The sequence below is a fragment of the Anser cygnoides genome, chromosome 24 (assembly GCF_040182565.1).
Source record: "Anser cygnoides isolate HZ-2024a breed goose chromosome 24, Taihu_goose_T2T_genome, whole genome shotgun sequence".
Lineage (NCBI taxonomy): Eukaryota > Metazoa > Chordata > Aves > Anseriformes > Anatidae > Anser > Anser cygnoides.
This window is the reverse complement of record NC_089896.1, coordinates 5,397,957-5,418,162: the sequence shown is the minus strand read 5'-3', so window position 1 is coordinate 5,418,162 and position 20,206 is coordinate 5,397,957. Positions and strand designations below refer to the sequence as shown.

Here is a 20,206-nt window from a genome sequence, read left to right as displayed (position 1 = left end):
ACTAGGTAGAGAAGAGTCAGAGAAAAACAGGAAAAATAAGGCCCAACTTAAGTCAAAGCTACCTGCTTAAAAAATATACAAATAAAAAGTAAATACATTTGTGAATAAACAAAACCTTGGATTTTTTAGAATGTTGTGCAAATGTCAACAAAAATACTTGGCTAGTATTTAAGGCAGTCTGTCCTTTTTCTGCAAAACACTATTTCTGAAAAACACTGTTCTTTGGTAAAGAAGCACTAGCTGGGCTGGGCAGGCCTTTGCTTCCTGATACTGTTTTGTAAGTGGTAGCTGACAATGCAAATTAAGGGTGGTCACATTACACAGTAAATTCCTAGAACGTGAGGATCTTTCTAGGTAGACTGTCAGTAAAAAATATTACTGAGCAGTTCATTGTACTTACTCAAGACAGTAATCCCATTGCTCTGTTATGGTTTTGAGACCTTGTAAGAAAAAAGTCGCATGGGGAAAGTGCTGTACCATAGAATTTGGATTTTAGCACAAAGCTGTTATCGCTAGCTTTTTGAGAGTTTTAATTTCATGTAAAAGAGGTGAAATACTTGGATCTGAAAAGGGGTTTTTAGTTGCTCAGTCCACAGGTTCATAAAAATAGAACACGCTTAGACAAAATGCACTGGTATTTCATACTATTATTTATTCACAAACGTAAAGCAGGTAACTCCATTTGTAACTGAAAAAAAAAAAAAAAAAGAAAAATTAGCTACCTGCTATGTTAGGTTACTTCTGGTTCCTCTGATTCAGAGCTCTGTTGCTCACACCTGGTGCAGAAAGGCAGCCGTACAGAATTGGTAACTCTTGGTAAACATTTGCCATTAAGGAGAGTCTATAAACTAAAGTGTGGTGTGTTTTATTTAAGCACTGGATAAGGTACCATTTTATAAGATTCGTATTTGTGAAAGGCCGTTTGTGAGTCTATTTTTGACTAAATAATATATTCCTTCCACACCTTCTAAAGGGAGATATTTAAAAACGTCTTCAGAACTAAAGCTATCGGAACTTTTTCTGTCATAACCAGATTCGGCCTCACCACTGGAAACATGTAGGTGTTTTCAATATAAGGGTGGAATAAGACAGAAATAAGGTTCTGGCTACTTTGCAGTCAGGATGCCTCAGCGTGTTTGTAATATTTATCAGGTTAATTGCTTGCTGGCTTTTTTGAATTTCTAATGCATGAAGTATCGTCTTGAGTAGCCATACTCAGTATCTTGCAGGACCAAGCCTTGGTATTGTGGATTTCTTGAGGCAGAGATTGTCTCTTCATCTTTTTAAAGTACTATTTGTGTAGTCCTATGTATATGTTCTCTATATTTTTATACTTAGATATGCTGAATAATAGCATGGAAACATTGCCATACATCATGGTAGTTTTGTGACTGGTCTTGTAATACTAGTGTTTCCCTTAAGTATTTATTAACTGATGTAAGACACTTTTACGAGAATATCAGACTTCATTATGTTTTAAAATAGGTTTCTGATGCTTCGACTTGTAGGAGAGGTCTTGGAAAATAGCAACCCTGCAGATGGAAAAAAAAAGCAAATATGATGGACTCGGCATTTATTATTTATCGAATGTTTTGACTTCTGACCTTCTTGTGAGCCAGCTGAGAATTGTTGAGAGAGGAGAGGGATGTGTGCCGGGGCAGCTCATCATGAGAGCAAGGCGAAGCGAGGTGGCCAGGCCACAGTGAGGTACGGGGTCATCCTGGCACGTGTCCCAGGAGCCTGACACCCCAAATCCTGGTGGCACTGTCCTGTTCCCTATCAGGGCACCTTCCAGGCACCCCAAGTGATATCTGAGTGCTGTTCCTGATCCCCACACCAACTGCGAGCTGCCGGGTGGCCGTCAGTCCTAACGAAGCCGTGACGAGCGAGCTGCACCCATCAGTGGGGCTTTCCTCCCTCACAGCATCCCTCAGGTCCTGGCTCCAGCTCTGAGGCGTTTGGGTTTCCAGTGGCACACGGCGGCTGACAGCGGCTGTTTTTGGGGATGTAACAGGTTGTTTTGGCACCATCTCAGGTTTCCAGAAGCTCACGGGGGCTGACGGTGGCTGTTTTTGGGGGTGTGACAGGTTGATTTGGCACCGCCTTATGATTCCAGCGGCTCATGGGGGCTGACAGCGTCTGGTTTTGGGGGCTGATAGTGGTTGTTTTTGGGGTGTCACGGGTTGGTTTGGCTCTGCCATATTTCCGGTGGAACACAGGGGCTGACGGCGGCTGTTTTTGGGGGCGTCATGGGTTGCTTTGGCACCGCCTTATGTTTCCAGCGGCTCACGGGGGCTGTCAGCGGCTGTTTTGGGGGTCATCGCAGCTCGCCTTTGACACCGACCGTCCCGCGGCTGGGGGGTGCGGCTCGGAGGTGCCCCCACCTCCCCTCACCAGCCGTCGGGGCCGCGCACGGGGCCGCGCGCAGCCCGGCCGCCTCCACCTGTTGCCGGGCCGGCGGCGAAAGGGTGCGAGGCGGCGTGCGCGCCCCCGCCGGCAGGGGGCGGTGCGCGTGCGCGAGCCGGCGGCGCCGGGCAGCGTGGAGGGGCCTCTCCTTCCTCCCCCCCCCTCCCTCCTCCTCCTCCTCCTCAGCCGGTGCTGGCGGCAGCGGGGGCGCGCTCGGGCTCGGGCTCGGCGCCCGCGATCCCCCCGCTGCGCCGCCGCTCGGGGAAGCGGAGCGCTCCCCGCCGCGCCCCTTCCTCCTCCTCCTCCTCCTCCTCCTCCTCCTCCTCCTCCTCCTCCTCCCCCCCCCCTCCGTCCGGCCCCGCCGCTGCTCCCCCCCGCCCCGGTTCCCCGCCGGGCCCCCCCCCCGGAGCCAATATTCCCGAGATCAAGCGTTACGCCGCGGCGGCGGGGCCCGGGCCCGGGGCCGGAGGCGGCGGCGGCGGCGGCAGCGGCGGGGCCGGGGGGGACCGCAGCGAGGCCGCCGCCGCCGCCATGGAAGCGCTGGGACCCGGTGAGAGCCGCGGGGGGGGGGCGGGCAGGGACCGGGGGGAGGAGGAGGAGGAGGAGGAGGAGGAGGAGGAGGAGGAAGGCCTCGGGCCCGGCCGGGCGGCAGCAGCTGAGGCCTGGGGCGGGCAGCGCCTCCCGCCGGGGCCCGGTGAGCCCGCGGCGAGGCCTCCGGGGGCGGCCGTGAGGGGGCCGGGGGCGGCCCGTCAGGAGGGGCTCAGCCGCCCCGGCCGGCTTCGGAGCCCCCAGCAGCACCGGCCGCCGGCTCCCGGGGAAGTTTTTTGACGGGGGCTGCCCGGTGGCGAGAGCTCCGAGGGTGACAGGACGGGGCCCCGGGGCGGACAGGGCCCCGGCTGTCAGTGGGGTAGGGGCTGCGTGGAGGGGGGTCGCAGGGCTTGGGGGGTGTCACAGGGTTTGGGGGGTGTCACCAGGCTTGGGGGGCAGCGCAGGGCTTAGGGGGCACGGGGACACACTCACTACACCCAAATCCCGTAAGCTGTACGGTCTGATTTTTGACACTTGGCCACCGAAGAGTCTTAAGTTGATGCCTTCTGAAAGCGTGCATGTTGGCTGTTATTTTTTTTTTAACAAAGTTTGGCTAAATATTGGGATTATTTCATACGTGGTGTTTTCTTACTGGTATCTTATTCCTTAATTATTCTTCCGTGAAATGACTGCAAGACGTGTTTCTCAACCCAAGTGGTCCGTGCGTGTTGTTGATAAAGATCTTGATCAAGCTGTTGGTATAACTGAAGTGCTGTTAATTTTAGCAGAATAGGAAATGCTTATTGACAGAAAGGTGCGATTCCAGAAGAATCCAGATTCTAAAACAGTTAGTGGAGGGCTTGTTTTGATTCTGCTATGTAGATACACGATGTAGCCTGTCCTCTCTTAACTCCCAACTTCAGCAGCAGATCCTCTTTTGGCTTTGTAAAAGTACTTCCTGTCTGAAGTAACTCAGCTGACGGTTCAGAGAACCTAAACGATAGAAGAAATTAAGAGAAACAGTGAGTATAATCCTAGTCAGGCTGACCAGGCAAAAGTCCCGATAAAATTGCTGCGACTTGCAAGGAAGCCTGGCTCCAAAGGGGGAAGCAGCTTTTAACTTATTCTCTAGAATCCTTTGAGAAATAACTTTAGGAAGGCGAAGATGTAAGTTCTGTCTCCTTACATCAAAGCTGACCTAGGTCAGCATTGCCATGCCTGCCTACAAAAGTTGTCAATAGCGAGGCAGGAAAATGGGTAAATATAGTTGTCATTTAATCTCTTGTGGGAGGTCAGTGCTTGCACTTACTTTAGGCTAATTAGCACAGGATTAATGGATCATCTCTCTCGTATCCAAATAAGCACAGCAAACTTTGATTGCCCTTGATGATTCACGCTTGTCAAGATAGCTGTAGCTTTTTTTAAGTACTAACTGTACCCTACAACCCGTTTAACTGCGGCGTTGGGAGCTCCTGGACTGATCGCGATTACTCATGCGGGTGCAGAGCCAGTGATGTGTCGTGTGGGATGTCTGTGGCCCAAACAGCCACGGTGCTGCTGCAGCTTGACGTGTCAAGTGGGCTACGGCTGCTTACATGCTCTAAGTATTACTTCTGCTTAAATATTCGAGGGTTAGTATCCTCAAATCGGGAGTTCTAATGTAGTAGCCGTTAGATGGCTTGGAAGGCTCCTTTGATTCGGTCTTGGGTTTAGTTTAGGATTGTGTTAAGATTATTGCTGCGTGCTGAAGTATACCCAAATACAAGCTTCATCCTCCAGCTTATACTTTTTTTTTTTGTATAAACTTTTGAGCCTTTGATTTCAGTAGATACTGGTAGGTTGACTCTTACGATACTGAATTTGCCCTAAATTATATTATTGCTTTATTATTACATTCCTGTATTGTAAAACTTTTTTTCCCCTCTCGTTTGCTGCTCTAGAACAGAGGAAAGAAACATTGAATGCACTAGGCACTGGCAGATACAGACAAAATCCATGAAAATACACTAATTCCATTTGCTTTATATGCAGCATCAACTGAGGCTGTGACAGATTTAAAAACAACAAAAAATAGTGTTTGATCTTGTTAACGTGGTATCTCAGATCTTAACACTTTGAGGAATTGAACTAAAGACTTAACTAGTGACGTGTTTGCATGCAAGTACTTATTTACACCTCTCCTAATTTCCTCCTTGGAACTTTTTCTGAAGCTATTACTTCTGTCCAAATAAATTACCTTCTCCACATCTGTTAGGAGTCTATACCTGTCTTTATGCTTGTTCCCTTATTCTTCTTTTTAGCAGAAAGCCTAAACCATTTGTCATTCCTTTCTTTGTGCTGGAACTTGAAATTGGCTGGAGTCATGCTCCAGGGGAAAAGTAATCCCACTGTTAGCAAAAGTGATGTGTTCATGATGAAAAGGAAACGACAAAACTGTTTTAACCTGGATCCAATATGGAAATATGTTTTAAGTTTAGTTCAGAATAAGAAGTCCAATTCCCCGTTTCTAGATTACATTAATTTTCAGGTAGAAGTTGTGTTATTTCCTGAGTATGCCAAGGGTGGCAATCATTAACAACTGAACTTCAAGCCAGTAATGGAAAGGTGTGGCTCATGTGGCTGTTGGTTTGTTCTAGAAATGGAGGTAGGAATGCATTTATGTTCACATTATGTAAAGATGCATAGTGTGTAAATGTTTGCAGTCTGTCTCAGGACTCCGTCGAGTTTGTAAGCCATAGTTATGAAAAATGTCTCTAAAATTCAGAGAAGGAGTTGTGGCATTAACCTATATATGCTTTAGGGAGCACATTTTTCACCTGGAAGTTCAGAGCTGCTGGAAGGCTGTGAGCCGCTGGGAACACCTCCATCTGCAATCCCAGGAAGCTACTGAAGATTTCTTTCTGCCCTGCCAGGAACGCTTTCCAGCTAAATACACCTGAAAGGACGCTGCACTGAGTGCTCAGTTATTTTTCTCACATATTTCTTTGACTTCCGTAGGGCCTCCAGCAAGCCTTTTCCAGCCACCCCGCCGCCCAGGCCTGGGAACTGTTGGGAAACCCATCCGCCTCCTAGCCAACCACTTCCAGGTTCAGATCCCTAAGATTGACGTTTATCACTATGATGTAGATATCAAACCAGAAAAACGGCCCCGAAGAGTGAACAGGTATGAGTTGTTTAACAGTAGTAATACTTTAATATATATATATATATATATTTTAAAAGTGTTTATGCTTCGATTTAGGAGGACTGTACATCCTCAACATTCATCAGCTACAGAACAGCTTGTGTTTGTATCGTGGTTAGCAGTTGTCCTGTTGTTCAGCGAGCTGTAATACAATATTCTCTTTATTTTTATTAAGGTATTTTGCAAGTGGGCAGTAATATAGAAGGCTTTAGGAAAAGCACTCAGCCTTGAACTACAGCTCTTTTTATTTTCTAGTCTGCAAGTGAACATGCTTGATAATTGTTCCAGTCTGTTATACAAAGATGGCTGTTAGTAGCAGAGGGGAAGGGATTCTGTTTGCAGTGTTTTAGATGTTCAGATGTGGATGTTCTATCAGTAGAATCCAGCTACAGAGCACCCCAGCTCACAAGGTAGATGCTTTTATTTGCTCCTGTATTCAAAGAGTTATTCGGATTCTGCTGGCCATATTGAGTGTATTTCTGCTGACAGTAGTGAGAGTTTGGACACCTGCCTTGCATGTAGACCCTTTTATGTTGAAATTTAAGTGTCATAATCTGGAAGTGACTTTTGCTCGTGGTTTCTGCTGATGACTTGTGTATGTTCTGCTGTGGTGTTGTTTCTCCTACCCTGTTCTTTTAAAAAAAAGTTTAAAAAGGAATTTTAAAGTGCCTAAGACCATTGCTGGGTTTTCCTGTTCTCCAACCTAACCTGATGCCTTCCTCTGTAGAGAGGTGGTGGATACCATGGTGAGACACTTCAAGATGCAAATATTTGGTGATCGGCAGCCTGGCTACGATGGGAAGCGGAACATGTACACTGCACACCCCTTACCGATTGGCCGCGACAGAGTAAGTGCTGCTACAAGCAGATCTAAGTTTCTGTGGAAAACTGTTACAGTGTCATTTGAAAAGTGTTTTATTAACAAAACCCCGAGATATTATCACATGTATTAGTATAGTCATGGAAATCACAGGCAGTGTCTGTAATTTAGGTGCTTTTAGGTGCCTTACTGAGGTTTAACATCTTTGGGTTTCTAATTGCCATCTCTTCACTTGGTGAACTTGTCAGTGATGCTCTGAACAATCTATTGTGCTCTTTCAGCTACAAGTAGTTGGTTTTTTTTTTGCCCTGATGCAAATTTCCATTTTCTCTGTTCTAACCCTAGTTCCCTTGTTAAACGATAAAGTAGTTGTTAGGTGACAAATAGCTGTTTTGGTTTGGCCGCACTGTTGAACTATGTCCTCCTGTTCCCTAAGAACCGTGCTACAAGAACTGTGAAAACTAAATCAGCTGCACTGGCCTTTAGTGTGCCGGGCCACGCTCACAACACCCTGGCTCTGACAGATTGAGATCTGTATTAACCAGTCCTGATGCTAAACTTAAATAACCCCCATCTACTCTTCTCCCCAGGGATCTGGTTATTGCTGATACAGTGCCATGAGGAATACATAGGATGAGTTCCCATTTACCCTTTGGCTGGGTGTGTGAGAATAATTTCAAGTACTATGCTAGAACTCTGAGATTTGTGTATCCCAGTGATTCTTCTTTTTGACCAAAAGTTTTTTTTCTTGCTTTCCCGTTAGGGACACAAGACATCTTGCTATTAACTGGTTGCCACTTTAAAAAAAAAAAAAAAAGTTTTCAGAGTTTCGGTGTCACCATACTCACCATACTAATTATCACTTACAGTCTAGACTTCGAGATATCTCAGTGCAGTTATTGTGGTTTCTTCAGATGAATGAATTACAAGCTTTCCAAATTTTAAGGAAACTGATTGTAATAGTCTAAGCAAATTACACAAACCAATCAGCAAAAATAAAGAATCAAAGGATACTTAAGAGAAAAAAGTAATCTTGCATAGTGTCGTGGTAGTCTGCAGTCCTTAACAAAACCTTTTGCTTAATTTTATGTGTAAGGTGGATATGGAGGTGACGCTTCCAGGGGAGGGGAAGGACCAGACTTTTAAAGTGTCCATTCAGTGGGTATCAGTCGTCAGCCTTCAGTTGCTGCTGGAAGCTCTGGCAGGGCACTTGAATGAAGTTCCTGAAGATTCTGTACAGGCACTTGATGTAATCACACGGCACCTTCCCTCTATGAGGTGAGTACTTCCAGTGTCTTCCTAACTGGCTCAATCTTGCATCTGTCTTACGTTTGTATTATTTACTACTTGCTGCTGTTCTACTGCTATTACACCTTCCTGCTGCAGAAGGGTTGAGGGATGCTGTTGTGTAATTCAATGCCTGCATTACAAATTTGCACTAGAATAAGGAAATTTGATCTGAACTCGGGACTTGTACCTGCTGGTCATGTTTCCAACTGGAATTTGCTATAGCCTTTCCAACTGCTCTGCCGGTAAAGGTTTTGTATGCTTGCCATGAGTTAGTTCTAACAGTTACAGTGTACTATAGAAGTGTGTTTTAAACATATGACTTTAAAAAGGTCCACCAGAAAGCAATGATCAGATTTATCAATTTTCTTATGTTTTTTTCAGGTATACTCCTGTGGGTCGCTCCTTTTTCTCCCCCCCTGAAGGCTATTACCACCCTCTGGGTGGTGGCAGGGAGGTCTGGTTTGGTTTCCACCAGTCCGTCAGGCCTGCCATGTGGAACATGATGCTCAACATTGATGGTATGTAGGAAATTCTGTCTCACTAATGTAACAGAGTCTTTGCTGCTTCTAAATTAACATTTTTTATTTATTTATTTATTTTAATTTGTAGTGTCAGCCACTGCTTTCTACCGTGCCCAGCCTATCATTGAGTTCATGTGTGAGGTGTTGGACATTCAGAACATCAATGAACAAACCAAGCCTCTTACAGACTCCCAACGTGTCAAGTTTACCAAAGAAATCAGAGGTAAAGGCTTGTTCTAAAGCATCACTGCATCAAAAATCTGTAAACTTGTCAATACTATGTTGTAATGAAAATTCGCAAGGCAATTGGGAAGTTGGTCTGTTCCTTTTTGCTGTTTTCTTTCTCAGAGGCGACTCCTATGTCTGCTTTTATTTAGGTGACTTATTTTCGTTTTCAGGTCTAAAAGTAGAGGTTACTCACTGCGGCCAGATGAAGAGAAAATACCGAGTGTGCAATGTTACTCGGCGACCAGCCAGTCATCAGACGTATGTATACAAGCACTTGTTGGCAGTTTTTAAGATCTTGGACTTTCTAGGTATAGTATTTTTGTTAGAAAAGTCGATTCCCGAGGTGAAGAAGCTATGTGGCTTTGAAAGAGTGTTCACTCTTAGTGGACCAGAGGAATCATGTGGGTTTAGACAATTGCTTTATTTACGTCAACACAACAAAACTTGAAGTTGTATCCTGACTTCTTAATGTGGTTGTCAAAGGTGGTAATTGTTAAAACAGCTTTGATAAATTTGGTATTTTGTCTATAAAATCTTCTTACAAACAAGAGATCCAGTAGCTAAGGAAAATAAATGTTTTAAGCATTTCTACTCTGGAATAGATTTTCCACACAGCTTTTTCCTTTTTTTATATAAAAAAAATAAAAATAAAAAAGCCTAACCAGAACAAATGTCCTTTATAGGTTTCCTCTGCAGCTGGAAAATGGGCAGGCTATGGAGTGTACAGTAGCTCAATATTTTAAGCAGAAGTACAGTCTGCAGCTAAAATATCCTCATCTTCCCTGTCTCCAAGTAGGACAGGAACAGAAACACACATATTTGCCGCTTGAGGTAAGAATCTAACTTTCTCTTGTGTTGTGGTATAGCCTTTGTTAAATGGTGTCATGCCACTTCTCACTGTTCTGTGTAGGTGTGCAACATAGTGGCAGGCCAGAGATGTATCAAGAAGCTAACGGACAATCAGACATCAACTATGATAAAAGCAACTGCGAGATCTGCACCAGACCGACAGGAAGAAATCAGCAGACTAGTAAGCATTTTTTTCAGCTAAACAATCTGCATTCGTCACTTAATACGGCTCTTTCAGAAGAGCATATGTCATGATAACCAGAATAACCCAAAATTGTGGAAGTTCAAAAATCGGACTTTAAAACAAATACTTTTAAACCTATTAAATGCAAAGAGCACAGAGTCCCTCGAAGCAGTAGGTGTAGTTACATGAATTCTTTTCTTGTCACCAGGTGAAAAGTAACAGCATGGTTGGTGGACCTGATCCATACCTGAAGGAGTTTGGTATTGTTGTCCATAATGAAATGACAGAATTGACAGGCAGAGTTCTGCCAGCACCAATGCTGCAATATGGAGGCAGGGTGAGTTTCCTGTGTCTTGTAGTAGTATCTTGTTCTGGGGTTATTTATATCCATGGTATTCCGTATATCTTCTCATAAGGCGTGCTTTTGCTTGAGCACTGGTTGGCTGTAGTCAAAACCAGGCAGCATTTTATTTTTAATTTGCCATTGTTTTTGACCTAGAACAAGACTGTGGCCACACCAAACCAAGGCGTGTGGGACATGAGAGGGAAACAGTTCTATGCTGGCATTGAGATTAAAGTTTGGGCTGTCGCCTGTTTTGCTCCTCAAAAACAATGCAGGGAAGACTTACTAAAGTAAGTATTTTTAATATTTATTAATAGTACCCATTTCAGAGATTATTTTCTTCTTATCTCTGAATGGTGGTATGCAGTATAAGCTGACTAATGCATCTAATAGTAAAAAGAGGAAACTGCAGTTCCGTGTCTTAAATATTTGCGCCCTGGGAGGAGACTACAGCAAAGTTTATAACCTAATTGGCTGGCTGGCTAGGAAAAGTATCAGTTCCCTTACCACTGAGGCTGTGTTTCCTGCTGTGGAGGCTGCAGTCAGCTTGTGTTCTGCTGTTTTTTAAAAAGAAATGATGGTATTTTATTCCAAAATCTAAACTATTTGTTGGGGTTTTTTTTAACCTTTACTGCCTCCCAGACAATGTACACCACTCCCTCTCTCCCTCCACCCCCCTCCTTCAGTTTACTTTGCAGAGTCCTGTATATCAGGTGCTGTTTGAACCACTGAAACATGCAGTAAAAAATCATGGTTGCAGTAAAATTCAGATATTTTCACTGGATGATAGAAATTTACCAGCGCATCAGTGTTAGTTTGGGAATCTGCCTCAGAATATTCAACTTACATGTATGTTTGTTTTCCCAAGGCTTCTGCAATTACAGGAACAGAGGCTTATGAAACTTTTCCTCATACAAGATTAAAATCGTGTGATTTCTTACCGTGATAGAATAGCTTAATAAAACAGTGTAGCATCAAGTTGGTAGTGTTGTGAAATAGCTGAAACAGCTTAGATCTTGTCGATAGAATTAACAGGAAAGTGAAACACAGTAAGAAGGTGAGGTTGTTTCCATTTATATTTCATTTACAGGAGTTTCACTGACCAGCTGCGCAAGATCTCCAAGGATGCAGGGATGCCGATCCAAGGCCAGCCCTGTTTCTGCAAATACGCCCAGGGTGCAGACAGCGTGGAGCCCATGTTTAAACACTTAAAACTGACTTACGTTGGTCTGCAGCTGATCGTGGTGATTCTACCTGGAAAGACACCCGTGTATGGTATGGAGAAGAGGCTGTAAAACGTTAAGTAGTTGTACAGCGACTGGGCATCTTACTGTGCTCTTCATTGGTAGGAAGGAAACAGAGCAGGCGATGTCTTCAGTTTAAGAGGTGGTTTGGGTTATTTTTGTTGCTTTTTTGTTGCTTTTTTTTTTTTAGTTTGGTTTGTCAGGTCTCATTGGAGAATTTTTGCGTCCTAAAGAGCAGGCTGAGCCTTTGTCAGTGAACCTGTAAGGATTTGAATTAGCATAGCATTTGAGAAAAATAAGAGAAAGCAGATGGAATTACTGACTGTTCAGGTAATTGGAACCACTGTCTTATTTTTCTGTCACAGCTGAAGTAAAGCGGGTTGGTGACACGCTTCTGGGCATGGCCACTCAGTGTGTTCAGGTGAAGAACGTGGTGAAAACGTCCCCGCAAACACTGTCCAACCTCTGTCTGAAGATAAACGCAAAGCTTGGAGGAATCAACAATGTGCTTGTGCCTCATCAAAGGTAAGATTAAATCTAAAGCTCTCCTTGAAGTCTGGATTGTCAAGCAAAATGGTGTTATTTTATGTTGCTAGTTAAAATTGTACCTTTCAAAATATTAAGTGTGTTAGAAATACCCACAGACTAAAGTGGACAGAGGAGGGTGCTTCTGTGTTTAGAATCTGCCTTGTAAGCTCTGTGCTGAGGAGTCTCTTCAGTGTTAGAGGAGTCCAGCAGTGTGTGTGAGAAAACAAGCTCATAAAGGTGGTTTTATATGTTTGTCTCTTTTGGTCCTTTACCTGCTTTTGGGTCAGTCTGTCTACCTTTTTCTTGTGCCGCCTCCTTAAGCACACTGTATTTCCTTCCACACTGAAAGAAAAGGAGTGAGGCAGAGTGACTTGTGATAAATGCTTGTAAGTTTGTCTGCCTTTGGTTCTCTGCTTTCTGTTCTGTCTGGACTGTAAGAGCTTGAGGTAGAGATCTTTTTAAAGATTCAGGCATGGGTTTAGGACTCTTGAATGGTTTGAATATACTTTCCTTAGCTGTCTTTTTTTTTTTCTTCTCCTCCCTTCCTTTACTCATTCCACTTCTGAGCATCATTATTTAATATACCTTAATCTTATTAAACAGGCCCTCGGTGTTTCAGCAGCCAGTGATCTTCTTGGGAGCAGATGTCACCCACCCTCCTGCCGGGGATGGAAAGAAGCCTTCTATTGCTGCTGTGGTAGGCAGCATGGACGGCCACCCCAGCCGTTACTGTGCTACAGTGCGTGTGCAGACCTCCCGTCAGGAGACCTCCCAGGAATTGCTGTACAGTCAGGAGGTGATACAGGACCTGACTAACATGGTGCGAGAACTGTTGATACAGTTTTACAAATCCACTCGGTTCAAGCCTACACGGATCATTTACTACAGAGGGGGAGTATCAGAAGGGCAGATGAAACAGGTACCGTCTAATGATTTCTTGTTGCTTGTGAAAAGGCGCTTGAAAATGTAAACGTGGATGGCATTTGTTTAAGGGGACAATTTGCAGTTTTATTGATTTTTTTATTTTTTTTTATTTTTTTCTGGGCAGACACAAGGTACAGCTATCCTGTCTGATTGTGCTCCTTATAAAGAGGCACTTATACCTGGAAAGAATAATATTGTATGTACTGAGTTCTGCACCTAATAATTAAATCTTCTACTTCTAGGTAGCGTGGCCAGAGCTCATAGCAATCCGGAAGGCCTGTATTAGTTTGGAAGAAGACTATAGACCGGGAATAACGTACATTGTTGTGCAGAAAAGGCATCACACCAGACTATTCTGTGCTGACAAAACTGAAAGGGCAAGTAATGTCGGGTATTTAAGCAAGGAGTCAGTGGCAAAGGGAATGTAGCTGGGTTTGGGTAACTGGGGTGGAATCCATCTCACCCATTGGAACTGAACAAATCTATACAAACAGTAGGAGTTCTGTGGTGGAACAGGCTCTCTGTGAGACCAAAATAGCCAGTTCCTCCCCTTTTTTTATTGCTCTACATCAGGCAGTCGGATGGAACAGCTTGTTCCCAGCCCCTTTTGGAATGAGCATACTCTGTATCCCTGGATTTGTGTATCTGGATCTGTAACCTCATTTTTTTTTTTATAGTCGGAGATTCTCAACACATGCTAGTTGTTCAGTTAGTCGCCTGTTCTGTTCATAGGCATCAGTAATATTTGCCTATGTCACAAATCCCGAGGCCAACGAAGGAACCTGTTTTAGGATAGTTCCTGATCACAGGTTTGCTAGAAATAAACATCTCGGGTGTGATTGCAAACAAGGGTGTGAAATCTATTTCAGAAAGCCTGCCTTTTTTCCATATTCTGAATTACTTATATAGGCTATATCCCACTCTGCAATTTTAATGGTGCTGGCAGAAACTTTATTTTTCTCTGATTATGCACCAACTAGATCTGGTGAAGTTTCTAACCACGAACTTGCAGAGAACACTTTCATTCCTCCTATGTAAATTACCTTATTTTTTTCACATTTTCGAGCAGTAAATTCTCAAGCAACCTTAAGTAGAGTCTATCTAAGGAGGTATTTTTGGGTCACTTCTAAAGAAAAACAAACACGGGCTAATAATAAACTTTCCACATCAGGTGGGTAAGAGTGGCAACGTACCGGCAGGCACTACTGTGGACAGCACGATCACGCATCCTTCTGAATTTGACTTTTACCTCTGTAGCCACGCAGGAATTCAGGTAACGTTTCAGCTCCGCTGTGCTCAGGCTGTGGGACTAAATCCTTATTGTTGTCCCGATGAGTAATGTTGCTTCTATTTATGGTTTGGCAGACTTGGAGTTAGTTGCGTAAGTTCAGTGCCTGTTTGGCGCTCGCTCTTCAGCGTACTGATAGAAGGTACAGCCTTCAGTACCACCTCTGTTTGTGTTGATGCTGTCCAGCTGAATGCTCCTCTGTTCTCCACAGGGAACCAGCCGGCCCTCCCACTATCAGGTCTTGTGGGACGACAACTGTTTTACTGCAGACGAGCTACAGCTGCTGACCTATCAGCTGTGTCACACGTACGTCCGGTGTACACGATCAGTCTCTATTCCAGCTCCTGCATACTACGCCAGGCTGGTAGCGTTTAGGGCCAGATACCATCTTGTGGACAAGGATCACGACAGGTAAGGAACTGTACCTCGCTGTCTTGGTAGCCAGATAACGAACTCGAATTCTGGGCTTGTTGGCCCAATTGTTCACGGCTCTCTGTATGTGTCTGCCTTTTTACAGCGCGGAAGGCAGCCACGTGTCAGGACAGAGCAATGGCCGTGATCCTCAGGCTCTGGCAAAGGCAGTGCAGATCCACCATGACACTCAGCACACAATGTATTTTGCTTGAGAGCATCTGGGAAGATGTGGCAAAACCAACAACTCGTGCAGTCCTGAAATGTTGTCAATGCCTACTGCTATAGCTAGGGCCCGGTTTATTTCAGACTGCCCACTACCAGCAGCTCTGAACAGTCGCACTGAATCTGTACTTCACAGCAATGTCTGATGCACCAACACAATTGAGCCATTCGTTTCATTATTTTGTGTAATAGGAATTCATAGACTGTCTTTTCTGATGCATTGGACTGAATTTTTACCTCAAAGCGCAAAAGGCCGATCATCCTGAAATTTTTAAAGGACTTGGCATGAAAGGTTTCTATTGAATATTTTGCTAGCTACGGTTTTTAAGTTATCTTCTCATCCCATTAGTTTATCATGACGACTGATCCCCCGTCTTCATGCACTGCTTAGTGAGTATGCATATTATGGCAAAATGTTTTACTCCAGTTAAATGTAATTGTTCTATTGTGTGGGGCCATAGATTTTTTAATGGAGATTTTAGACTTCACTACTGTAAATGCCTTTTGACAAACATAACTTTCACAGGTATTGCAGTTTTTTGTCGGTTTTACTAATTATCTTTTTAATCTCTGCAGACTTGGGCTGCAAAGCAATTGCACTATACTGCGAGTTCAAATATAGGTGGTTCTTGTTCTGTGAATGTGTAACATAACCAGATAGTGATGCCTGTCAGTAGGTTTTAATTATAATGGTTACAAATAATACTGCCATGGTATCATAGGAAATACTGAACCATCATTTTCCCCCTCTAAAAATGATTAAAAAAAAAATACAAAAAAAAAAAAAAAAATTAGCTTTTAGGTATTTTGCAAACTTTTACAAAAGTGCCCACTTTATGCTGCTGTGTGGTTTGATAAATCTAAGTGATTTTAAAACTTTTTTCTCATAGAAGGGTTAACTTTGGCAATAAATATTTGTTTTTTAAGCCCCCCTAACAGTGTAATTTTCTAGCTGAGGGTTGTGCATGAGTTTAACCAACATTCTCGTGTCGTTTTCTGAACACACAATTTGGCAGTTTCTGAAACTAATTAGAAAAGACGCACTTCCATGCTTTTTTTAAGAATTATTTTTAACTGTTTTATATTCACTGTTGGTGTCCTGTCTACAACTTTTTTTATAAGCTTGGAAACTGGGTGTTACATGTAGGAAAGGCTTGCCAATCTGTACAGTCTAAATGTATTGTGTGACAGGCAACCTGAGGACTTGTACCAGCATTTTAAACTTTTTCCCTGGGAATCTAGGTTGCGCACACAACTGCATTCAACAGCATGTTTAACCAATGTAAGTCTAATATACTGATTCTGTCCCAGCCTATAGGAAATTAAGGTTTTTTAATCTGCTTGGCTTTTTTCAGCTGCAATGTGTAATAAAGAAGAGGGGCTTGGTTTCACTCTCGGAATCCACAACCGTAGTACACGAAGACTAGATTCCTCTTTAGTGTTAACGTGAGTTAGCGCAGATTAAAAGCTTATTCCTAAACCGAGTAGAACTAACACCACTACTTTGATAACAGAAGCTTGCGAAGTCCAACGATTGCACTGTGGTCTCTGATACTCGTGTGGGGTTTGCTGCTAAGTTGTCTGCTGTTCCAAAGCTTAGGAACCAGCCCCCTCAAAATTTCAGCAATAGGAAATGCTGTTTCCTTCAGTCTTTAAGCTTGTAAATAAATTAAAGTTTACATTTCTAAATGCTGTTTTTTTCAGTTGTACCAGAGTACGCTGAAGTTAGTCTTCAAACAGTTTTATAACCTTCTTTCAAATAGGATGTCTCATTAAATTAAGTTTAAACTTTTTTTCTTTTCTTTTCTAAATGGGACTGAAGCAAACTCTGCTCTTGGCACGTATAGTGGACGAGTTTAGATTGAAAAAAGATTCCTTTTATTTTTTTTATTTTTATTTTTAAAGAATACCTCACTTGTGTAATAAAATCAGGACATGTGGGTGGGAGACTGACCGCTGCTTCAGCTAGATGGCTGCTTTCTCAGTACTCGTTCAGGGAGAACACAAAAACCCCTTTTTAGAATGAACTCTGACTGACCCAACACACATGGAGAACTTTGGCACCTTGAAAAGAAACTGAGCACCCTTTTTTAAGTTATAGGATCAAAGATCACTGTTTGAGTTTGTGCACTAGGCAAGAATGTGACTGGTTTAATCAAGGGTGCATAACAAATGCTTCGTTTTATCACCAGTTAGTTAGTTGTCCAGTGCCAAGCACTCCTAGTTCAGATTGAGTGAAGTGAGAGCCTCTCTTTTGTTTGCCTGTGACTGGACTGAATATTTAACCTCAGACTATGTGGATTGTTAGATCTCAGCTAGCCCTGGGAAGCATGGCGAGAACCCTAACTCAATCCTGTGTTAGAACACCATTGTTTAAAAAATAATAATGTAAAAAAACCACTGCTAAGGGTGCAGTGCTGTCACTTTGAGAGAAGAGCGTTTCAATTCAGGACTGTTGCTCGGTGGTAACTGTAAGATCAAAGTTTTGGCAATAGTGTCCTCTGAGGGTCTGCAAGCTGAGTCTGGAGGTTGGGCTTGACGATCTGAATTAACCCCTTGGGACTGACTGAATCGTTATGCATGTGTCAATCAATGGGAAGATGTGCATTCTGTAGATGTAGTTCTTAGGGTGTTTTCGTTTCGTTCTGTTTTTTTATAAATAAAGCCTGTTGGCCACTGTTTAGCTATGTGGTGTGAAAGATTTTAAATGTAGCAAAGTTTAAAGAGTTGGGGAAGGGGGTGGTTGACACTTTAAAAAAAATAAAATAAAAAGGGGTGGGGGGGAGGCGGGTGGGCAGAAACCCCATTTTCAAACCAGTTCTGCTTGCTTTGTGAACAGCTGAATTCTGAACAAGCTCTGGCAATCACTAGTTAGCCTGTCTCAAACATTTGAACAGCCTGGCTTATTTATTCTTGTTGTAAGTACCACAGTTTAGTGTAGTGCCTGTAGCTGCATCCAAAGGGCATAAGAGGTTGTGATATACAGGCAAATTTGCTTCATGCAGTACGTCTCTTGCTCCAGACACAAGTGTCAGAGTTATTTAACCTATATCAACAGCTTTGCTCTTCAAATGGGTAAAGGCACATTTGTTCAGATACAGTGTTTAACGAAACCTACCCCCCAAACTACCTTTGTGGATGTGCTGTAGGATTTTTCTTGCTCAATAGCAAGGGAGTAACTCTGCTTTCATTTTAAGAAGGCAGGGTTTGGAGGGCATTGTATCAATACTGTTTCAACTACAAGGTTTTTTCCTTGTGCATTTGAGGAAAGATCTTGTAATATCACTTACAGATTTTCTTATACCTTGCTATTGACATTTTCATATTTCTATGTCTAGAGGCTGAAACTTCAATGTAAAATGTTTGCATTTGTTCATTTTGACTTACAATGTAACTTTTGTTTCTATATTGTTAGACTTGTAATGTTTAAAATTGTATTTTATTAAATTTGGACTGGATGTATGTCTATAGCAATACGAGGTACTCTTTCTAAACTGTTCTGGGTGGGTTAGCAGCCCCATGTTGCGATAAGATGCTGGTTGTGTACAATTTGCAATGTATTTTTTTTTTTTAGCCTGCAGGGATATTTTGTGTTCATGTGTCCAAAAATAATAATAATAAAAAGGCATTCTTGTGCCAAATGTTGTTTTTCCTTGTTGATGTCTAATAAATGCAATGTACAGAGTGAGCAACCAATACTGTTGCCTGTAAACAAATGTCTTAAATAATTTAACTTTGAATTAAAAGTTGTACGCATTGTGTAACCTGTGGACCTTGTTACCACAAGATACTTATTTCTGATGTGCGAGGATTTAGAAAGCGATAGAAATATACTAGTGACTAGTGCTCTAGTGACACAAAAAGGAGGATTTTAATTACCTGTTTTCAGAATGAGCACAGCATAGAGATGTTTAGAATGTTCAGAATGGATGTATTTTTTTAAATGTTCTCAGAAATAACGTAGCAACATCTAGAGAAAATGCAGCATCAACAGACTCTCTATCTACCCGGAGAAGTGACTCTACAGTAGAGAGTCCCAAATTAATAAACGAAAGAGCTGTTTGCTTATTCATCTTTTCTATTTCAGGTGAGGGTTTGTTGTTTCCTCAGAAAACTGTACTTCGCTAAAAATATTACGGTAAGGACAAAAAAAGCTTTTGGACGAGGACAAAACATGACAGCTATAAATGAACTGGGGACACATGATTGCTTAAAATAACCTTCATCTTCAGCAAATCAGTACATCCGCTTTCCTTTTTCTTTTTTTTTTTTTTCATTTTTGCAGTGGAGATCCGCTGGGTTTGGGAACTGAGATTGTTCGCCTTCAGGCAAGCCTAAGCCCAAAAGCAGAGGATAACTTCACCCCAGTGCCTTTCCAAAATGATTCAAAGGTAACGATCACCTGGATCAAATCCTAGGAAACCTAGGGCTGATGAAGTTTGGAGCTACAACGTGCTTTTAAGTAAACATATGCTTTAACTTGGAAGGAAATATGTCATGGAAATATCCAACAGACTAGAGAAAGAATTAAAAGGCTGAAGAGACATTTGGTAGTAGAATCTGCGTGCTTAACCAGGGTGCAGGGCTCAGAGAGGCACCTCTGTGCCCAGAGAGGCTGAACTGACTGCAGCAATGCCGAAGGAAGAGGAAACAGAGAGGGGCGATGACCTCGTTCCAGGGTTCCTCAGGTCTTTCTTGACCACCAACCGACTCAGCTGGTCAGTAAGATGCCTTAACTAGTGGTGGTTTGATTTATGCCATGCCTTGGTGTAAATTCTGCTCAGGTATTCTGTAAGTTTTGGTGTGAATCACAGTGTGCGAACTCTACCTTGTGTTCTCCGCTGCAGGGTCACTGGATTCCCAACTCGGCAGGCTGGATTTGTAAATGCAGGGTTTGACAGATGGCTCCCGAATTGTAGCGGTAACTGGCTTCATTTTGAATTCAGGTGCTTTTATGGAACTCTGCAGGAGCGTTGGCTGTACAGGCAAGGCAGATGGGTGAGTCAATGGCTGTGACTATGGTGTTTTTGAAGGAAATGCCTATCTGATGCAGGTAAGCAGCACCCTGCTGTGGGACGATACACGTTTTTCAGCAGCCGCTGCTGGTTGTGAACGCTAGGTGTTGCAGGCTTCCAGGCTCACGCTTTGCCATGTTCAGCCCCAGCGGCCAGCCGGGTTTCAGCATGCAGACATGCGCAAAAAGCAACCGCACACTAAGTTCTGCTCCCATCAC

The 20,206-nt window shown here is 43.2% G+C and overlaps 1 protein-coding gene across 1 annotated transcript; it reads left to right on the top strand.

Moving 5' to 3' along the window:
• The first annotated feature begins 2,801 nt into the window (after positions 1–2,801).
• Positions 2,802–18,737, top strand: LOC106037928 (protein argonaute-4). The gene is made up of 18 exons (XM_066982640.1): positions 2,802–2,956; positions 5,932–6,097; positions 6,846–6,966; positions 8,035–8,216; positions 8,610–8,746; positions 8,838–8,972; positions 9,148–9,235; positions 9,661–9,808; positions 9,888–10,007; positions 10,219–10,347; positions 10,510–10,643; positions 11,444–11,628; positions 11,963–12,122; positions 12,729–13,044; positions 13,292–13,426; positions 14,221–14,322; positions 14,549–14,748; positions 14,855–18,737. The coding sequence occupies exons 1-18, from the start codon at positions 2,938–2,940 to the stop codon at positions 14,961–14,963; spliced, it is 2,586 nt and encodes an 861-aa protein (XP_066838741.1). The 5' UTR covers positions 2,802–2,937; the 3' UTR covers positions 14,964–18,737.
• The last annotated feature ends 1,469 nt before the right edge of the window (positions 18,738–20,206 follow it).

Coding starts and splice junctions, on each gene's coding strand:
- LOC106037928 (XM_066982640.1), top strand. Junction 6,967..8,034: donor TACCGATTGGCCGCGACAGA/GTAAGTGCTGCT, acceptor TTTATGTGTAAG/GTGGATATGGAGGTGACGCT. Junction 9,809..9,887: donor ACACATATTTGCCGCTTGAG/GTAAGAATCTAA, acceptor TGTTCTGTGTAG/GTGTGCAACATAGTGGCAGG.